Source organism: Scleropages formosus, chromosome 12 (assembly GCF_900964775.1).
Source record: "Scleropages formosus chromosome 12, fSclFor1.1, whole genome shotgun sequence".
NCBI lineage: Eukaryota > Metazoa > Chordata > Actinopteri > Osteoglossiformes > Osteoglossidae > Scleropages > Scleropages formosus.
Window position 1 is genome coordinate 23,492,056 of NC_041817.1, and position 16,760 is coordinate 23,508,815.

At 42.9% G+C, this 16,760-nt stretch overlaps 1 protein-coding gene across 1 annotated transcript; it reads left to right on the top strand.

Annotated features, from left to right (window-relative positions):
* Nucleotides 1-54: 54 nt before the first annotated feature.
* mzt1 (mitotic spindle organizing protein 1) lies at nucleotides 55-1,824 on the top strand. The gene is made up of 3 exons (XM_018743612.2): nucleotides 55-286; nucleotides 1,041-1,186; nucleotides 1,392-1,824. The coding sequence occupies exons 1-3, from the start codon at nucleotides 241-243 to the stop codon at nucleotides 1,413-1,415; spliced, it is 216 nt and encodes a 71-aa protein (XP_018599128.1). The 5' UTR covers nucleotides 55-240; the 3' UTR covers nucleotides 1,416-1,824.
* The last annotated feature ends 14,936 nt before the right edge of the window (nucleotides 1,825-16,760 follow it).

Below are 16,760 nucleotides of genomic sequence, written 5' to 3' on the forward strand. Positions count from 1 at the left end.
GCGAGGTCGACAAAGATGTCATTTCCGTTAAAGTCTCGGCAGCGAATTGTAATTTCCTTTTTGAATCCAAATAGCTTTATTTGCAGTGAACTGTGTCCATTGCAACGTTAGTTATTTTTTATTTTTTATTTTTTATTTTTACACAGGCGGCAAATCGGCACGTTTGGCCTGAGATGAACTTAAGTATAACATAGTTGTGCAAGTAGAGGAATCTTTCAGACCAAGAGGTTTTGTACGACGATGGCAACCGCTCAGAATATGAACGCGGTCCGGGAAACGATGGACGGTGAGGCAAAAACTGAACTGGACACAACTGAAACTACCGCTGTTTCTTTTTATTTTCGTTATTTTCATATGACTTGGATGCATGTAAACACGGCTGTTAAAGCTCTAACACGTCGCCGAGCGTAGCTGAGTGCTAATTTTATCCACAGCACTGTACGACCCGGCTTTATTAATAATAAAATATTACTGTTATGTTAGCAAACGAAATTTGTTTTTTTGTCTTGTAAAAACTCTAGAATTTAGCATATTATTTGTTATTATTACACTGTAATAATACAGTAATATTACATTGATTAATCTTATGTAGATGACTACATAATAATAATAATAAAACAAATAATACATTTAGTAAGTGTAAAATTGCTATTCTCTTACTAGTGATGATGATAAGAGATATTTTATTATTGTTGTTGCTGTTTTTCCTTAAGGTTTTGGATGGGGTTAGGACTGTCGCATTATGTATAATCGTGTATTTCACAAATATTGAAAAGGTTTCAAATGTTCTCTATGGTCATTTAACACTTCAGTAGTTAAAAATATTTTCTTATACATTAACATTTGCTTTGCATTGAAAAAAATGTAGTTGCATTGAGTTTTGTGGCCACAGTTACCGCCACCCAAATATATAGATTTAAGTGTATTTGTTAAAATGAGTCTATGTTTATGAATGAAAAAGGGAATGTTCCCTCTTTAGCGGTGATTTTGCTTTTTGCTCAGCGTGTGCAGGAATTGCATAAATCCCTCTTTGTTCCCAGTTCTGCTGGAGATCTCGAAGCTGCTGAACACAGGTCTAGACATGGAGTCCTTGTCCATCTGTGTCCGTCTCTGCGAACAGGGCATCAACCCGGAGGCCCTGTCCTCCGTCATAAAGGAGCTGCGCAAAGCGTCCGACACCTTCAAGGTGAAGCCGCCTGTTGTCATCATACAGTGGAGGGACTCCGATTGCCATTTGGACACACCTCTTGATTCATTTCAGCCTTGTCCTCTTTTACCTCTTATTCTCCTGGTCGCGGGTCCACTCTTTGCTAATTCTTATATCTGAGTCTGGGGTTTTGACTCATTGTCATATTTTGTAAACAAAATACGTTGTTTTCTCTCTCTCTCAGGCTTCAGAGAACAGCGCAAGCTGACGTGGGAAGCGTGAGCCCCGTCGTGATTTGCAAACGGTGAAAAGACTGATCTGTAATGTGTGTCAAGTGCAAACAGGATGGATGTGTTTATACTTTAAATTATAAAAGTAAAATTCAATGAAATCTTTAGTCTCCTTACCACAGTTCTGTTACCTTTTTTTTATACGTACTACTAAGTGTGTGTACCAGTTGTCCCATAGTTAGACTGAAAATCTGACTTTGACAGTGAAAGTTAATTTAAATGTTACCAAGAGATGTGATTATGCCAATACAGGCTGTCCCCGAGTTACGAATGTCCAACTTATGTACAACCCATAGTTGTGAACCACCCTCGTTACTGACCAGAAGTTAATTTTTTTGTCACCCTTAAGTAACAATCAAATGAAAACTTCATATTAAGCCTATTATATAAAAAATTCGAGTTACAATGATTTGTAATAATAAACAGGCGGTACTTTGCGACGCGCATCAAAACATAGCGCATCTACGGCGGTTTATCGGCTTGTGGGCGGGGCACGTGAACCTGAGGTAGGACAGACTTTGTTCTTTTCAGTCGGACCACATTGCTGTTAAGTGTCTTGTGTTACTGTATTTGGCTTTAATTTTTTTTGTGTTTCTTTATTTCTTTTGCTCGCACGCATACACGCTCTCTCTGTCTCTATGAGCACTCGGCTATAAAAGACACTTATTCCCAGTTACGGAATCTCACTCCAGACAACACCCCCCACTGCGTTCTCAAACCTCACTTGTTCTGCTCTACCAAGTCCTGTCCTGCGTCGTCCCCCAGTGCCGTTCCACGTCTTATTGTTAACGACTGGCCGCCTTATCCCTCGAGTATGATTTTGGATCCTCGCCTCTGTTCTGTTCGCCGATCAACCGACCATTCGCCCGTCCTCGACCATGAGAACACGTCTAGTTCTTTGATTCTGAATAAATGATCCTGCACTTGGGTCCAGCCTCCTCCATGTCCTCTGTTCATCATCGCAGTAGTACCATTTATCATTATCTCTTTCTATAAATGTTACCATTACATTGTATTATTATTATTATTATTACTGAATTGTTATATTAAGGCTGTTTTAGTGTATCCGGAAGTGCTTCTTTAATGTTTTTTTATGCATAGAAAGGTACACGATATGCAACATACTAAGTCAAACATTTGACAGACTGATATTAGATACGTACCAAATCTAACTGTTCCGACTTACGTAAAAATCCGACTTAAAGACAGACTGAGGACCCGGAACTCGTTCGTAATTCGGGGACTGCCTGTATACCAGGTACTGTTGATACAGGGTAGTATTTAAATCACACACTAGGTGGCGCCCAAGCGCAGTGCTCAGAGGTCGGGGTTCTTAAAAAAGATGAAGCACAATGCAGGTTAAACAAAGCTTTGTCTAAATAAATGTCACTTTATTCTTAATTGAGATCATAGTTGAAATCTTAACAGTTGTGTCTGGAATTAAAATCCATTCAAGCTTCTGAAAATTGCTGCCCTTTAATTTCTTAATGTGATGCAGGAAACCAGAGTAAAACAAATGATCTTTTTTTTAATATTCTGTGCAGTCTTTAAATAATCTCTGTAATCAGACAGACTTTACATTTACAGTTTTTGGAGTGCCTTAATAAGCGGAAACAGCTGTGCTTGATATTTGTAACAACTGCATTTTGCAAATGCCTATTTGGCACCGTTCAAATGGTAAATGCGGGACTTATCACATTTTACTCGTCGCAGTTCTGTATGTAATTCTGATTACCGGCAGTAGAATAGTTAAGGTCCTTATTAGCCCTCCTCCCTCCGGACTCTAGGCTTTGGCTTCCATCTCGACTGGCTGTATTTCAAAGAAAAGGCTGATTTTGTTTTTCAGGTGGAATCTGATATCAAGTGGCTGTTATGTCTGTCATGTGGGAACAAACTTCGAAAGATCAGGTCGTGCGAGTGCAGGTCTGACGGAGGCTCGGCGAAACGTGCAAACAGAATGTTTTCAGCACAATAGCTGAAAGAATACATCCATTTTGAGGCTCTGTTATAATTGATGCTCCAGTGAATGTGACATATTATTGCTAATGTATTTTTCCGGCTCTCCCTCTGCTCCCGCCATCTTCCTTCATGCGTCGCACGTCCTCTGCGCTTGGATATGTCGGCGTGCTCGCTAATCAGTAATATTACACAAAAAACGGTTTGTTCTGGCAATTTCGTTTAATCACCACAGGCTCATACCCGATGAAAAAGTCGATATCTTCACCGAAAGATTAAAAGCAAAAAAGTATTCGGCTATTTATTTGATACCGGCTGCCGCCCTCCCATGAAAGGAGCTCAATATTATTGGGACTCCAGACATTCCTCAAAACATTTATCCTGTCTTGGATTCCACCACTGAGCAGACAAGATAGTTCAATTCATCCAAGCAAGCCAAAATAATAAAACATAATTTGGCCTAATCGGCCTGAAGAATGTCGTTTGAAGCTGACAGTCCTGTATCTGCTCTGGGAATAATTGCCTATTGAGTGGGGCGAGCGGGTGAGCGAGGGGCCTGTGGAATGCGCCTTACAGGTGTTCCGCACACACAATCCTGTCCTTGTTCAAGCGTGGGTGGCTGGGAAGAAGAGCGGACAAACAAAATGGACAGCGGAAACTTCACCTTGACTGTCACGACTTTTAGTGGAATGCGCGTGCTTGTGAGCGTCCTCAGGTCCTCATGCCTTTGTCAGTTTTCGTTGAAAGTGCATTTTTTCGTCATAAATGAAACTTTTGCCAGTAAGCAGGCAAATAATTTACATTTATTTATTTAGCAGACACTTTTCTCCAAAGCAACTTCCACTGAACTCTATGTAGTGTTATCAGCCCACACACCTTGTTCACTGCAGTGACTTACACTGCTAGATACACTACTTACACTAGGTCACTCATCCATACATCAGTGGAACACACACACACTATGGGGGAACCTGAACAGCATGTCTTTGGACTGTGGGAGGAAACCAGAGCACCTGGAAGAAACCCACACAGACACAGGGAGAAGATGCCAACTCCACACAGACTGAGTGGGGATTGAACCCATGTCCTTTCTCATACCACCCAGGAGCTGTGAGACAGCAACGCTACTCGCTGAACCACCATACCGCCCCAATTTCATGCATGATGATTTCATGCAGTCTTGGGTTGTTTTCTGTGAGGTGTAGCATCACTTTGGAGGAAAGCGTCTGCCAAATGAGTAAATGTAAATACGCACAGAACCCTGATGCCAAACTCTCAGTTCCCATCATCCAGTTCAGGGTCATGGTGGTGCGGTGACTATCCTGGAAGCATAGCTTGTGGGGCAGGGAACACCTTGGACAGGATGGCAGTCCATTGTATTACATTTATTTATTCATCTGATGCTTTCCTCCAAAGCAACTTACAGCGTTAAGCTACTTACCATGATATACCCGTTTGTGCAGCTGGGTAATTATACTACAGCAATTTAGGGTAAGTACCTTGATCAAGGGTACAACAGCTGCAAGTGGGACTGGATCCAAAGACAGCACCTTTAACCACTACGCTACCAGCAGTGCCCCTTACAATCATACCGACACAGTTTAAAGAACCAGCCCACCTGTAACACATGTCTGTGGGCTGTGGGAGGAAACCAGAGCACCTGAAGGAAACGCATGCAAGCTCCACACAGACTGAGCCAAGTTCGAACCCACAGCCCACGGCAGGCCGTGCCACTCCATCGCTACCTGCCGGACCACTGTGCCGCCCTTGATGCTTCACTGCGTAATGGGAAAAGAAATAATATGTATCTGGCGACCAAGCGATCTGTCAGATAGCTATGGTTAAAATATGAAAGTTTTAATCATCCAGTGATTTACGAATCATTATTCATTACAATCATTACAAGGCATCAGAAGTTTTGCAGAAGGACTTCACTTGCGGTGCAGAGGAGTTTTTAATTGTTGTTCCGTACTTATAATTTCTTCAAGGGTCTCATGCTAATCGGCTCTTGGAAATCTAATCCCACTTAAGAAGATAATACTGCAGCAAAGTTAAGAATTTTTCATAATCTCCTCAAAATGACAAAAAGATAATGATATCGCAAGAAGAGGCAAAATGGAGAAGTTCCCTTGCAGACGTTAGAAATTCGGACGTTTTTGGGGCGTCGTGTTCGTTTTTTTCTTCGTGAAATTAATTAATTCCAGATCGAAAGTTCTCTTCCTTGATGTGAGCTTCCGCTTTGTGATCAATCAGCTAAAATGAGTCTATTATTAATTATTAAAAATTACTTTTCCTCGCCATATTTGTAACGTGCCCTATCACTTCATTGCCGTCATCTTTAATCTTCTCTTCTTTCGTTGCTTTATTCCCTCAAAAATTAGCGCACAGTCCATGGTGCTCACGTACAACACTAGGTGGCGTAGTGGCTGGAAATGCCACCGTGGACCTGAATTCCAGTCCCACCTCCTGCTGCAGCACCCTTGACCAGACTACTTACCCTGAACTGATACAGTAAAAACAGCCCTGCTGTGTAAATGGGTAAATCAGTGTAAGTATCTCCGTGTACAAACCTGACAGTGTAAGTCTCCTTGGAGAAAAGTGTCCGATAAATGGAACAGTAATAACAGCTTGAACTCGGAGGTGTCTGTTTGCTTAAGGGCTCTTTATTTAAAAACGTCAATAATTGACTTGTCCTGAGGAAGTGTGTTTAAGAGTGGCACCCCCCCACGGGATGGTCCAGGCCTGGTGCTGTCGACCTCGCTCTCTCATTCGCCAATTAAACGCTTTGATTTATTAATTAAATCCTGCAATAAGGACGACGAGTCCTGGCGGCCGCTGCGAGGAGGAAGAGAAGGCGCCCGCCTCCTGTCTCGAACCCACAACCCAGCCCTACCCCTCCCATCGGCCGGGCTCATACCGCACATACCTGGACCGTGATCCATAATGGTGCTCGAACAAAGCTCACTTTATCTGCGCCTGCCCCCCCCCCCTTTTCCTAACCCATCCTCTTCGCTTTCGTTTGTCTCAGGGTTCGAGCTCCTCACATAAACACAGCACTTACTACCTGAGTTTACTTTTTTAATTGCTCTTCACTTTTAAATACATTCCACTTTTCCACAGCATCAGCAAGAGGTATTTTAATAGCTTAAAAAAAATTGAGAAAATATTGTAGATTAAATAAATAAATGCAAAAGCACGGCTTCACATCGAGGTGTTCACATAGCCTAGCTTTAGTTTCATATATATAAACTGGTTTTAGTTTTCTATATATAGATATACATATGCATTAAATATATTTCTATATATCTAGATAAATATTTTTTTTTTATCTGCTCATAAAGGAAAAGAATGCATAACGTATTTAACATTTTTTAAATGCGACTCAGTGAGAGGCCTGAGCTGAAGATATTCTCATCAGCTTTGTGTACGTTCACGGTTCCGACATCTAAACAAAGGGTCACCTTCCCGATAAAAGAGATCATCGTCCCTGGAACAGAAAGGCTGTCAGTCAACGGCGTACTCCAAGGAAATTCCACTGGCGCCTGTACTCTGTCATTTGCTTAAAAAAAAAGGAAAAGAAAAAACTCGGGAAATTAATTAGGTTTCATAGGCACGGCTCCCACAAAGGTATCTGTTCAAAGAGCATCTTTCCAGGGATGATTTACTCCTCAGTAGCTCCAATTAGAGCAGAATACTTGATTCCCGGCTCCCAGTCTTTCCGTAAATCTCTATGAGTCTGAAACCTCACGCTGTCGGTTTAGATCATTTGACACCCGCCGTTCTGATTACTCTGTTTTACTCTGATTTTCGTTACGTTTGCCGTCCCTCTATTAGCCGATTTAGAGGCCTGAAACCTGAGGGCGGCTGCAAGGTTTTTTTTTTCTTGCAAATGCGGATAATAATTAATGTTAATAAAGGCAGCGGGTGCGGTTGAACGTTATAACATCTCTGCGGTGTGGTTAACTTGTTCCTGATGAACGTTCCGGCAAACGGGAGCTGTGTTGCCCATGCGTGTGTGTGTGTGTGTGTGTGTGTGCGTGCGGCCTGTTACGCAGTGGGAGTTGGTCCAGGCGGCACCTCGACCACTTTGCACGCATCCGTTCCGATGAGCCACTGCATCCGAGACCTTTACGACATATAAAGTTGTTTTTCTCCCAACTTTACGGTTTCCTCCTGCCACGAATCGCTGTAATTTATTGTTACAAAGAAGCCCAGGAATTCAAATAAAGAACCTCAAAAACTTTGCCATAAAAAAAAAAAGCCACGTGGAATTTTTGTTTTCTTCATCCTTTCATACATTTAACCTGCTTTTAATAATGTGGAGCAATAGCAGCGAGGGGCTTGAAGCTTGTTCAGATATATTAATTAGAACTTTATGCATGTAGATGCCTGAGGAATTTGCATAAAAAGCAATTCCACAGATGGGTTTATGAGAGTAATGAATGTTTCACAGAGGAATGCAGCATCTGGTTTATGGCTCTGTTGCAAGACTTGGTTGCTCTATAAAAACATGCTGATTGTTTCGGGTGAAGACACCTGACTGCAGAAAAGAGAAAATATATTGACAATTACTTTCAAATGATTGATTGTGTAATAGGGTAAAACATTTGTCTGTGGATATATGTATTTGTGTATGGAATCTGCAAAAAAAATATAATAATCTTAATCTGTATTGTAAATATTAATATTAATATTCTTGCATTTGGTGCTTGTTGGGAAATTCAATGCGTGCTACCAACACACCTGGATTAAATTGGAATATTGTTATATGTTAGGTCCTATATGTCGTATTTTTATAAATTAAATATAATGCTGGGGAATGTGATTTTTTTATTTTACCTGGAATAGACAGACAATGACGCAAACCTTTTACTCACCACCATGAAAAGAAGCCAACAGCTGCAGCGTCTTCAGTATAAGCGCCAGATGAGATATTTATTGAAAATTTTATACATATATATTCATTTATGTAAAGTATGTGTTTAATATTTATTTATATTTGTATTTATTTAACACACCATACCTCTTATTTACATTCCCTTACATTTGTATATAACATACCTGTACATACATATAATGTCTAGTGACTATTTTTTTGTATATTGTGTACTTTATATTTTTTATCCTTTATTCACATATTCTATCTTCTCATCTGTGTCTTGTCACTGTCATTCTGTCTGTGCTGTGGAAGCTTCTGTCACCAAGACAAATTCCTTGTATGTGTGAACATACTTGGCAATAAAGCTCGTTCTGATTCTGATTCTAATGTTTTCATACAATAAATATCCTTCAACTGGAGTAATTTTTTTTCCTTCCATGCAGAATTAATGCGCAGCAGAAACTCAAACTTTTCACTAACCATCATGAAAAGAACCCAACAGCTGCGGTGCCTTCAGTATGAGACATTTATTGAAAATTTTAAATATGTTAGTTTACACGCGGTCTATGTGCGGTATTTTTTACAAATTAAATGTAAGGCTAGGGGAACACGTTCACACGTTGCACACAGAATAAATGCTGAGTAAACGCTTAAACTTTGCGATAACGCTCATGGAAAGAATGAGCGGCAGGGCGTCCGGTACGGGCGCCCTTGAGTGCGGCCCGGGGTCTTCGGAGTGTTTCTTCATGTTCAATTGCCCCCCGGTAACTGACAGCCGTAATGCCCACCTACTAGGAAATACTCCTGCCTCGATTACCTTTGCGGGAAAAAGAGGGAGGCGAGAGAGCGGAGCCCGGGCCTCCGAGCGACGGGCGCTCGCCGGTTCCCTACCCGCCGCGCCCGACTTTGACCGCGGGGGGCGCTGTGCGCTGACGCGGGGCCTCGGCGGCGCCGCAAGGTCAGTCGGCATATTGATAAATCACACAGCTGCGATGCCAATCCCCCCCCCCCAACCCCTCCCCGACGGCTCACGCTAACATCAAGCCGGATGGGAGAGAACAAAAGAGCATCCCCCCCCCCCCTTCCTGACACTTTTATTCAATCACGGGCAGATTGCTTACGACAGCAACAGCAGCTGTTTTGTCTTCATCTTTCCCCCATTTGATAAAGCACGTCAACTCATATTTTTCTAAGTACTCCACTTCACCCCTACTGCGCGAAACTGCTGCAATTCGCCGAGCGCATTCCACATGAGGGCATCGTCAAATGGGTCAGGGTTTTAATGGTGTCTCCCTGAAGGTCGGGCAGCAGCCGAGAGGAAGAAAGGAACAAAGCTGCGCGTGAAGGTCACCGATAAGAATGTGTACAGAGATACCTCCGATATGGACAAGAAAATGAAACAATGATGAAAGCGGGATGCCTTTGATTGTGTTGCTGGTTTAAGGAAAAAAAAAAAAAAAGGCCTGCGAGAGGCTATTTTGGGAGCGCCACTCTTTTAATGCTCATTTCGAAAGCCAGGATGGAGTTTGCTGATAGGGCTAATGCTGCAGATTCTCTATCGCGTTCAAGGGTTCCCAGAATTTATGTTTTCGTGTCGCCCGTTTTCGCGCTTTGCCGTCTCCCTCGGTCTGAGTGTTCGCCGAGCTCTCGCGCGCGGAGAAGAGAGGGATGCGTCTCGAATGAGGGTCATTCTTCACGGGGGCAGCAGGGGGCGTAGTGGTGAGAGTTGTCACTTTGTGATCCAAGAACTTGGGTTCGGACCCCACGAGCGAGCTTCTTACCTTGAAATGATGCAGTTAAAAAATGACCCAGATGTATTAACAGCAAGTCTAATATAAATTGCTTTGGAGAAAATCATGAGCTAAATGAATCAATGATAATAATAGTAATAATAGTCATAATAACAACTATGGTTTGCTTTGAAGCAAAGACGTGACAAGGTCGAGTCTCGTGAGAAGAATGAAGAATACGCCGGAAGTCGGAAGCAGCAGGACGGGGGCGACACAAAAGCCACCGTAATGCAAACCTAGTTAACGGGCCTGTTGACAAAGACGTTACGCTCGATGAAACGCGTATTAGTCTTGGCACGTTTATCACGAGCGGGTTGGGCGCAGAGGAAGAGCTCACGTTCCGCCAAGGCAGAGTCGACTTGACCAGATGTGAGCGGCTCTTTGCTGTGATTAATGGTCTTGACATTATGAGGAGAGCACTTTTCTCATAGCGTATTAGGCCCGTCTCGACTACCGCGTTCGCACGTTCTCCTCTCGCTCGACTCAAGCTGCCGCGAGCCTCGCGCAATGAGCCCTGGACTGACTGATGGACCCCGGGAAGATCAGCAAGGGTATGAATCCGTGGTTCAGCTCTGAAGAACACCTGATCAACTCCAGCTCCTCTGTGGCATGAGGGTTACTCTGTCTTTGGGGTGAGTAAGGACTGAAGTACAGCTGTACATGTTGTTCAGTAAACCTGGTATGCCTGTTCAGACGTTATCATAAGGGTTACCATTGTTTGCATATGAACCTGCATCAACAAACAGTTTCATACATATATTTGAATGTATGTGTGTGACACTGTGAGCTGGTGGGTGGTCCATCCAAGGGCAGGAGGCAGAAGCTGCAACATGAATAGCTCTTCAGGACCCACCCATGTCCAACCTACATTTATTTATTTGGTAGACACTTTTCTCCAAAGTGACTTTCAATGAACTCTATGTAGTGTTATCAGCCCACACACCACAGTGATTTACACTGCTAGATACACTACTTTCACTGGGTCACTCATCCATACATCAGTGGAACACTCTCTCTGTTACTCTCTGTCACTCACACACTATGGGGGAACCTGAACAGCATGTCTTTGGACTGTGGGAGGAAACCAGAGCACCCAGAGGAAACCCACACAGACACGGGGAGAGCATGCAAACTCCACACAGACTGAACGGGGATCGAACCCATGTCCTCTCACACCACCCAAGCGCTGTGAGACAGCAGCGCTACTCGCTGTGCCACCATGCTGCCCGTTATCTGAGTAATGAGGGCCAGCTGTCGACAGTTAGCTCAGGAGAAGGAGTGTAAAGGCAGTTGGCCTGAGGACTTGAGGATGGTGTTTGGGAAGGGCTTTTTGAAAATAAGGAGGGTGCCTTTTAGGTTTGTTTGTTTTGTGGCTGCTTTTTTGCCTTTAAAAGGGTCTAAAATAAAGAGATTTTTGTTCGTAATCCTGCACCTGCCTCAGAACCGGTCACAATGTATGCGTGGGAACTCCCTAGCAGCTGATTGGGGTTCGAACCCACATCCAAACAGCCCAGGCACTGCACCATCATGTCGCTCCATGTATATGTGCTGTCAGAGAAGGCACAGATCTCGCAGGGTTTTGGATCTGATCCCAAGAATGTTGTTTGCAGCCAATTACGGCCCATTTGCCACAACCAGATGCTCTGGCAGAGGAAAATCCAACTAAAGGTGCGGTTCTGATCTTTCTCTTTGTGCGGTCTCGCACGTGGAGAGCGACGAGTGCTTTCGTCGCCGTGACGGTGACGTTTCCTTGTTCTCGTTGCGGTGTTCAGTCGCTCCGCCGAGCCACGCGGCAAAGCCGACTCATACGTACAGCCCGCTGAGGAAGAGCACAGGTGGTGGGCAACACACACCGCTATATGTGTGACTCATACAAATGCTTCGTGTGCGAAAAGAGTGCACATGGCTGTTTGTTTTCAAAAAATTAATTTATCTAGAGCTAAATCCTGCTGTTTACAGGTAGCATAGTGGCTCAGGAGGTAGCACTGGTGCCTCATGCTTGTGTAGGTTGGGTGTGGATTTTAGTCCAACTCCCTGTTTGGGGAATTTGCATGCTCTCCCTGAGTTTGGGTGGCATAGCGAGTAGCGCTGCTGTCTCACAGTGCCTGCGTGCTGCGAGAAGACATGGGTTTTGATCGCCGCTAGGGTGTGGGTGTGTGTGTGGAGTTTGCATGTTCTCCCCGTGTCTGCGTGGGTTTCCTCCGGGTGCTCTGGTTTCCTCCCACAGTCCAAAGACATGCTGTTCAGGTTCCCCCATAGTGTGTGAGTGACAAAGAGTGTGTGTGTGTTCCACTGATGTATGGATGAGTGACCCAGTGTAAGTAGTGTATCTAGCAGTGTATGTTACCCTGGTAAATAAGGTGTGTGGGCTGATAACACTACATAAAGTTCATTGGAAGTCGCTTTGGAGAAAAGCATCTGCTAAATAAATAAGTGAATGTTTGTGTGAGTTTCATCCCATAATCCAGAGACCTGTGTTTCAGGTGAACTGGTGACTCCATTTCCTGTAGTGTGTGTTTCACCTGTGATGGTGTACCCTGCCTCAGACACTCTGCAGGACTGGACTGTTCTTAAACATGAATGAACTGCCATCTATGCAATCATTTTTACTATGGTGAATTTGTATATTCGCATCTGCTCTGTTTTCCCGTAGTGCCCTTGATTAAGATAGTTACCCTAAACCGATGCAGTAAAAATTACCCAGCTGCATAACTGGGTAAAACAGCGTGAGCAGCTTATAACATATTAGGAATTGCCTTTTGAGAAAAGTGCTGAATGAATGAATGAATGAATGAATGAATGAATGAAACCAACAAAACAATTTGGTCCTATTGCTTTGCATGGTGCCTTTTGTGTCTCACAGCTATTGCTGGCATCTGCATTGAATGGGACCCAAAGGCTGGTGGTTCGACCCCCTGGAGGAGAAACGCCGCTCGATGCAAAGTTTCCCGAACCTCCGACTTTTTGCAAGACTGCAGCAGTGTGGAGCGAACGGCGTTTGTGTCAGACGTGATTTGCACAGCCATGTGCTCTGTCTCTCACGCCATTAACAAAGTGATACAGCCCATCAGCGGTCCCCCATTGGCCAGCATCCCTCACCGGCAGTAATTATCTCTTCAGGCACCTTCAGAGCAGCTCGAAGAACATTAATCATCAGTTGCAGGGCATTCATCTCTCTGCCAGAGTTGGACTCGGAGACACGGGCGGCCTTATCTGACCCCCAGTTTACTCACTTTGAGACTGTTACTTCTGACTCCGTCTCAGACTTAATTGGTAAAAGCAGAACCTCCACGAGTCTCTGGCGTGCTGCACCCTCCTTCCCTCTTGTCAAGGCCAACGGTCTTAACGTGGCTTCAACCAACAAGAGGAATCATTTTTAACTTGATGGAAATGTTCTTTACCAGTCAATGGTTACTTATATGATGATCATAGTTACTTCAGTAAAAATTCTCCAGCTGTACAGCTGGGTAAATCATTCTAAATACCTTAGAATGTTTGGACACAAGATTAAGCTAAATATATACTGTAAACGTAACTATAAATGTTGTTAATAATAATCATTGTCACTCACTAACTCAACAGTAACCGCTTGTCCATCGCAGGGTCATATCGGTCTGGAGCCTATCCCAGAAACACAGGATGCTGGACAGGTGCTGTACACCTTGGAGGGTCCGCCAGTCCATTGTGGAATAGTAACAGCAATAATAAACTATTTTTGTATATGACATTTATTTATTTAGCAGACACTTTTCTCCACAGCGACTTCCAATGAACTTATGTAGTGTTACCAGCCCACTCACCTTATTTACCGCGGTGACTTACACTGCTGGATACACTACTTACACTGGGTCACTCATCCATAAATCAGTGGAACACACACACACACACACACTCTATACTGTATTGCCTCTACTGCATCTTCTCAAAGTGTTACAATGTAAAAAGAAAACTATAAGGTACAATATTCATTAATTCTAGATCTACTTCTAAGTCATACACTCATTCATTCATGTTTACTAAGCATTTGTGCTGGTCAGGGTCACGGCAGTCCAGTCTCCCCCGGAATCGCTGGGCACAAGGCTTGGGGGAGAGTCACACCCTGGATGGGATCGCAGTCCACTGCAGGGTAAGGCAGGGTGGAATAATAAAACAATAATATAAATGTTATATATAAATACTAATTAATGATAGTATAAATACTAATTAATAATAATAATCGAATGAGCAGAGTAAATTGTAGTGTGACAATTGAGAGAGAGAGAAAGAAAGGGGTAAAAAGCAGCACCCAAGTGTGCTACTCAATTCTCTCAGGGCTTTTGCGTCTACGTTTGTCCTTGTTGGTGAAGCTCTTTGCAGCAAAGTATGGTAGAAACGAGCATCAGTATCAGCATCAGCATCCCTGGGCTCGCGGAGCACGTGCACAGCAGCCAGTGCCTTGATGCCAGGACTGCAGCCCTTGATTCTGACAGCGAGGAATTAATGGCAATGAGAGCTTTCGATAACAATTTGTCAATTCTCTGAATTTTTTTAGGGGAAAAAAGTGCTGAACTCAAATAAATGTTAAACACCCTAAGGATGCTTAAGGTTCTGCGGCTCTTAATTAGATGCTCGCTCTCGGATTCATGAAGGTAAGTTTCTGATGTCAGCACATTATGCTTTTAACCTGAGGTAATGTTTGACTTGGACAGTTTGGTTTTTATCTTTTTGATCTGGAATATCAATGGCTTAACCCCGAAAGACACGTCAAAATTTATCATTTCACATTTTGGCATCAGTGTGCGGAGATAAGATCAAATATAATTATAACTGTTTTTGTTTTACTGTTTTTTCCACGAGGAGCTGCTTTCGCAAACTTGGACGCTGATATTGCATGGTAATGTGACAATGCAATTATCTTCAATTATGTGGTATGAGATAAGTTTTACTTTGATGTGGAAAATGCAGCGTTCGTTTATGCGATTGGGTTTTGCCACACGTTCAATTATCACTTTACAAACCATATACAGTAGCAGCAGACAGTATTGTTTTAATGCCACAGCACAAACACACATTCCCCGAGTTCGCGATGTTCAGATCGTGCCGAGGAACTTCCCTCTGGGATGTACACGGACTCCTCAACTTACAAACACAACTGGGAGTCTGAGTCTGTTCATAACTCGCTGTGTTTGTAACTCCGGAGGACGATTTACCCCAAAAAGCATCATTAAAAAAAAGCTTAATGTTCCATGTACCTGATGCTTTTCTCCAACGCAACTTATAGTCTTGAACTATTTTACCATTATTTACCCATTTATATAGCTGGGTAATTGTACTGGAGCAATTTAGATTCAGTAACTTACTCATGGGTACTACAGTTTACAATACATATTCATTAACAATATATATTCATTTGCTGGTTATGTCCCTGAGAATGTGGGCTATAAATATAAAACAAAATATACTTCATAAAAGGGAGGTGCAGTGGGTTGGACCACAGTCCTGCTCTCCGGTGGGTCAGGGGTTCGAGTCCCGCTTGGGGTGCCTTGCGACGGACCGGCGTCCCGTCCTGGGTGTGTCCCCTCCCCCTCCGGCCTTACGCCCTGTGTTGCCGGGTAGGCTCCGCGACCCCGCATGGGACAAGCGGTTCTGAAAATGTGTGTGTGTACTTTGTAAAACTTCAAATTAAAATATTTTTATAAACTTCGAGCTGCACAAAAATGAACGAATTGAAAATGACTGAAAATAAAAATCTCAGACTTTGATTTGCCCCATTAACATGTGCAGCTTTTTTAATCTTTTCACGAAGAAGCTGTAAACACCATGGAAACAAGTTTCATTAGTGGTTAGAGCAGCTGCAATTGAACCCAAAGGCTACGGGTTTGAATCTCACTCCTGGTTGTAGCACCCTTGAGCAAGATACTTAGCATAAATTGTTCCAGTAAAAGTTACTCAAATGGGTAAATAATTGTAGGTAGATTAACATTGTATGTTGCTTTGAAGAAAAGCATCAGTTAAATATGTGAATTTAACTAGTAAATCTCACAGTCCTGTTCTTTTTGGGTGCATTTTGCTGACACCTGTCAGTGTGCTATATAAAAAAGGTCAAAACAAGCATAAATTTTAGGAACTAGATAAGTGGGGGAAAAAGATAATAAAAATAGATTTTTTTTTTTAATATAACTGGGGTTTATATATAACTAGTAAGGAACTAGGGACAGCTGGTAGAGTGGTGGTTAGTGTGACTGTCTTTATGTCTAGAGGTTGTAGGTTTGATCCCTACCTCCAGCTGTAGTACTCTTAAGCAAGGTACTTACCCTAAATTGTTCCAGTAAAAATTACCCATCTGAATAAATCGGCACTGTAAGTAGCTTTGGAGAAAAGTGTCAACTAAATAAAACCCACCTGTATTTTTGAAAATTATGACTCAACCGCTTGTGAAATGAGGAGTCAGTGTAAAAAAAAAAAAAGGGAGTGTCCAGTGTGGAATATGGTGTGTTTTATTCTAACCCTATCGATACCGGCATTCATTATCTGACATGACAACACAAATGTAGTGGAAAAAAATAAATCACGGTTTCCTAACATACTGTCAAAATTGCATGGACCTCACTGAAAATAAATAAATAAAAATTACAGAAGGTGTAAGGGGAAAATGAGCGACAAGGTACAGAATGTTCCTCCCCTCTGATGCATCATTTACATGAAATATCCTTACTCAG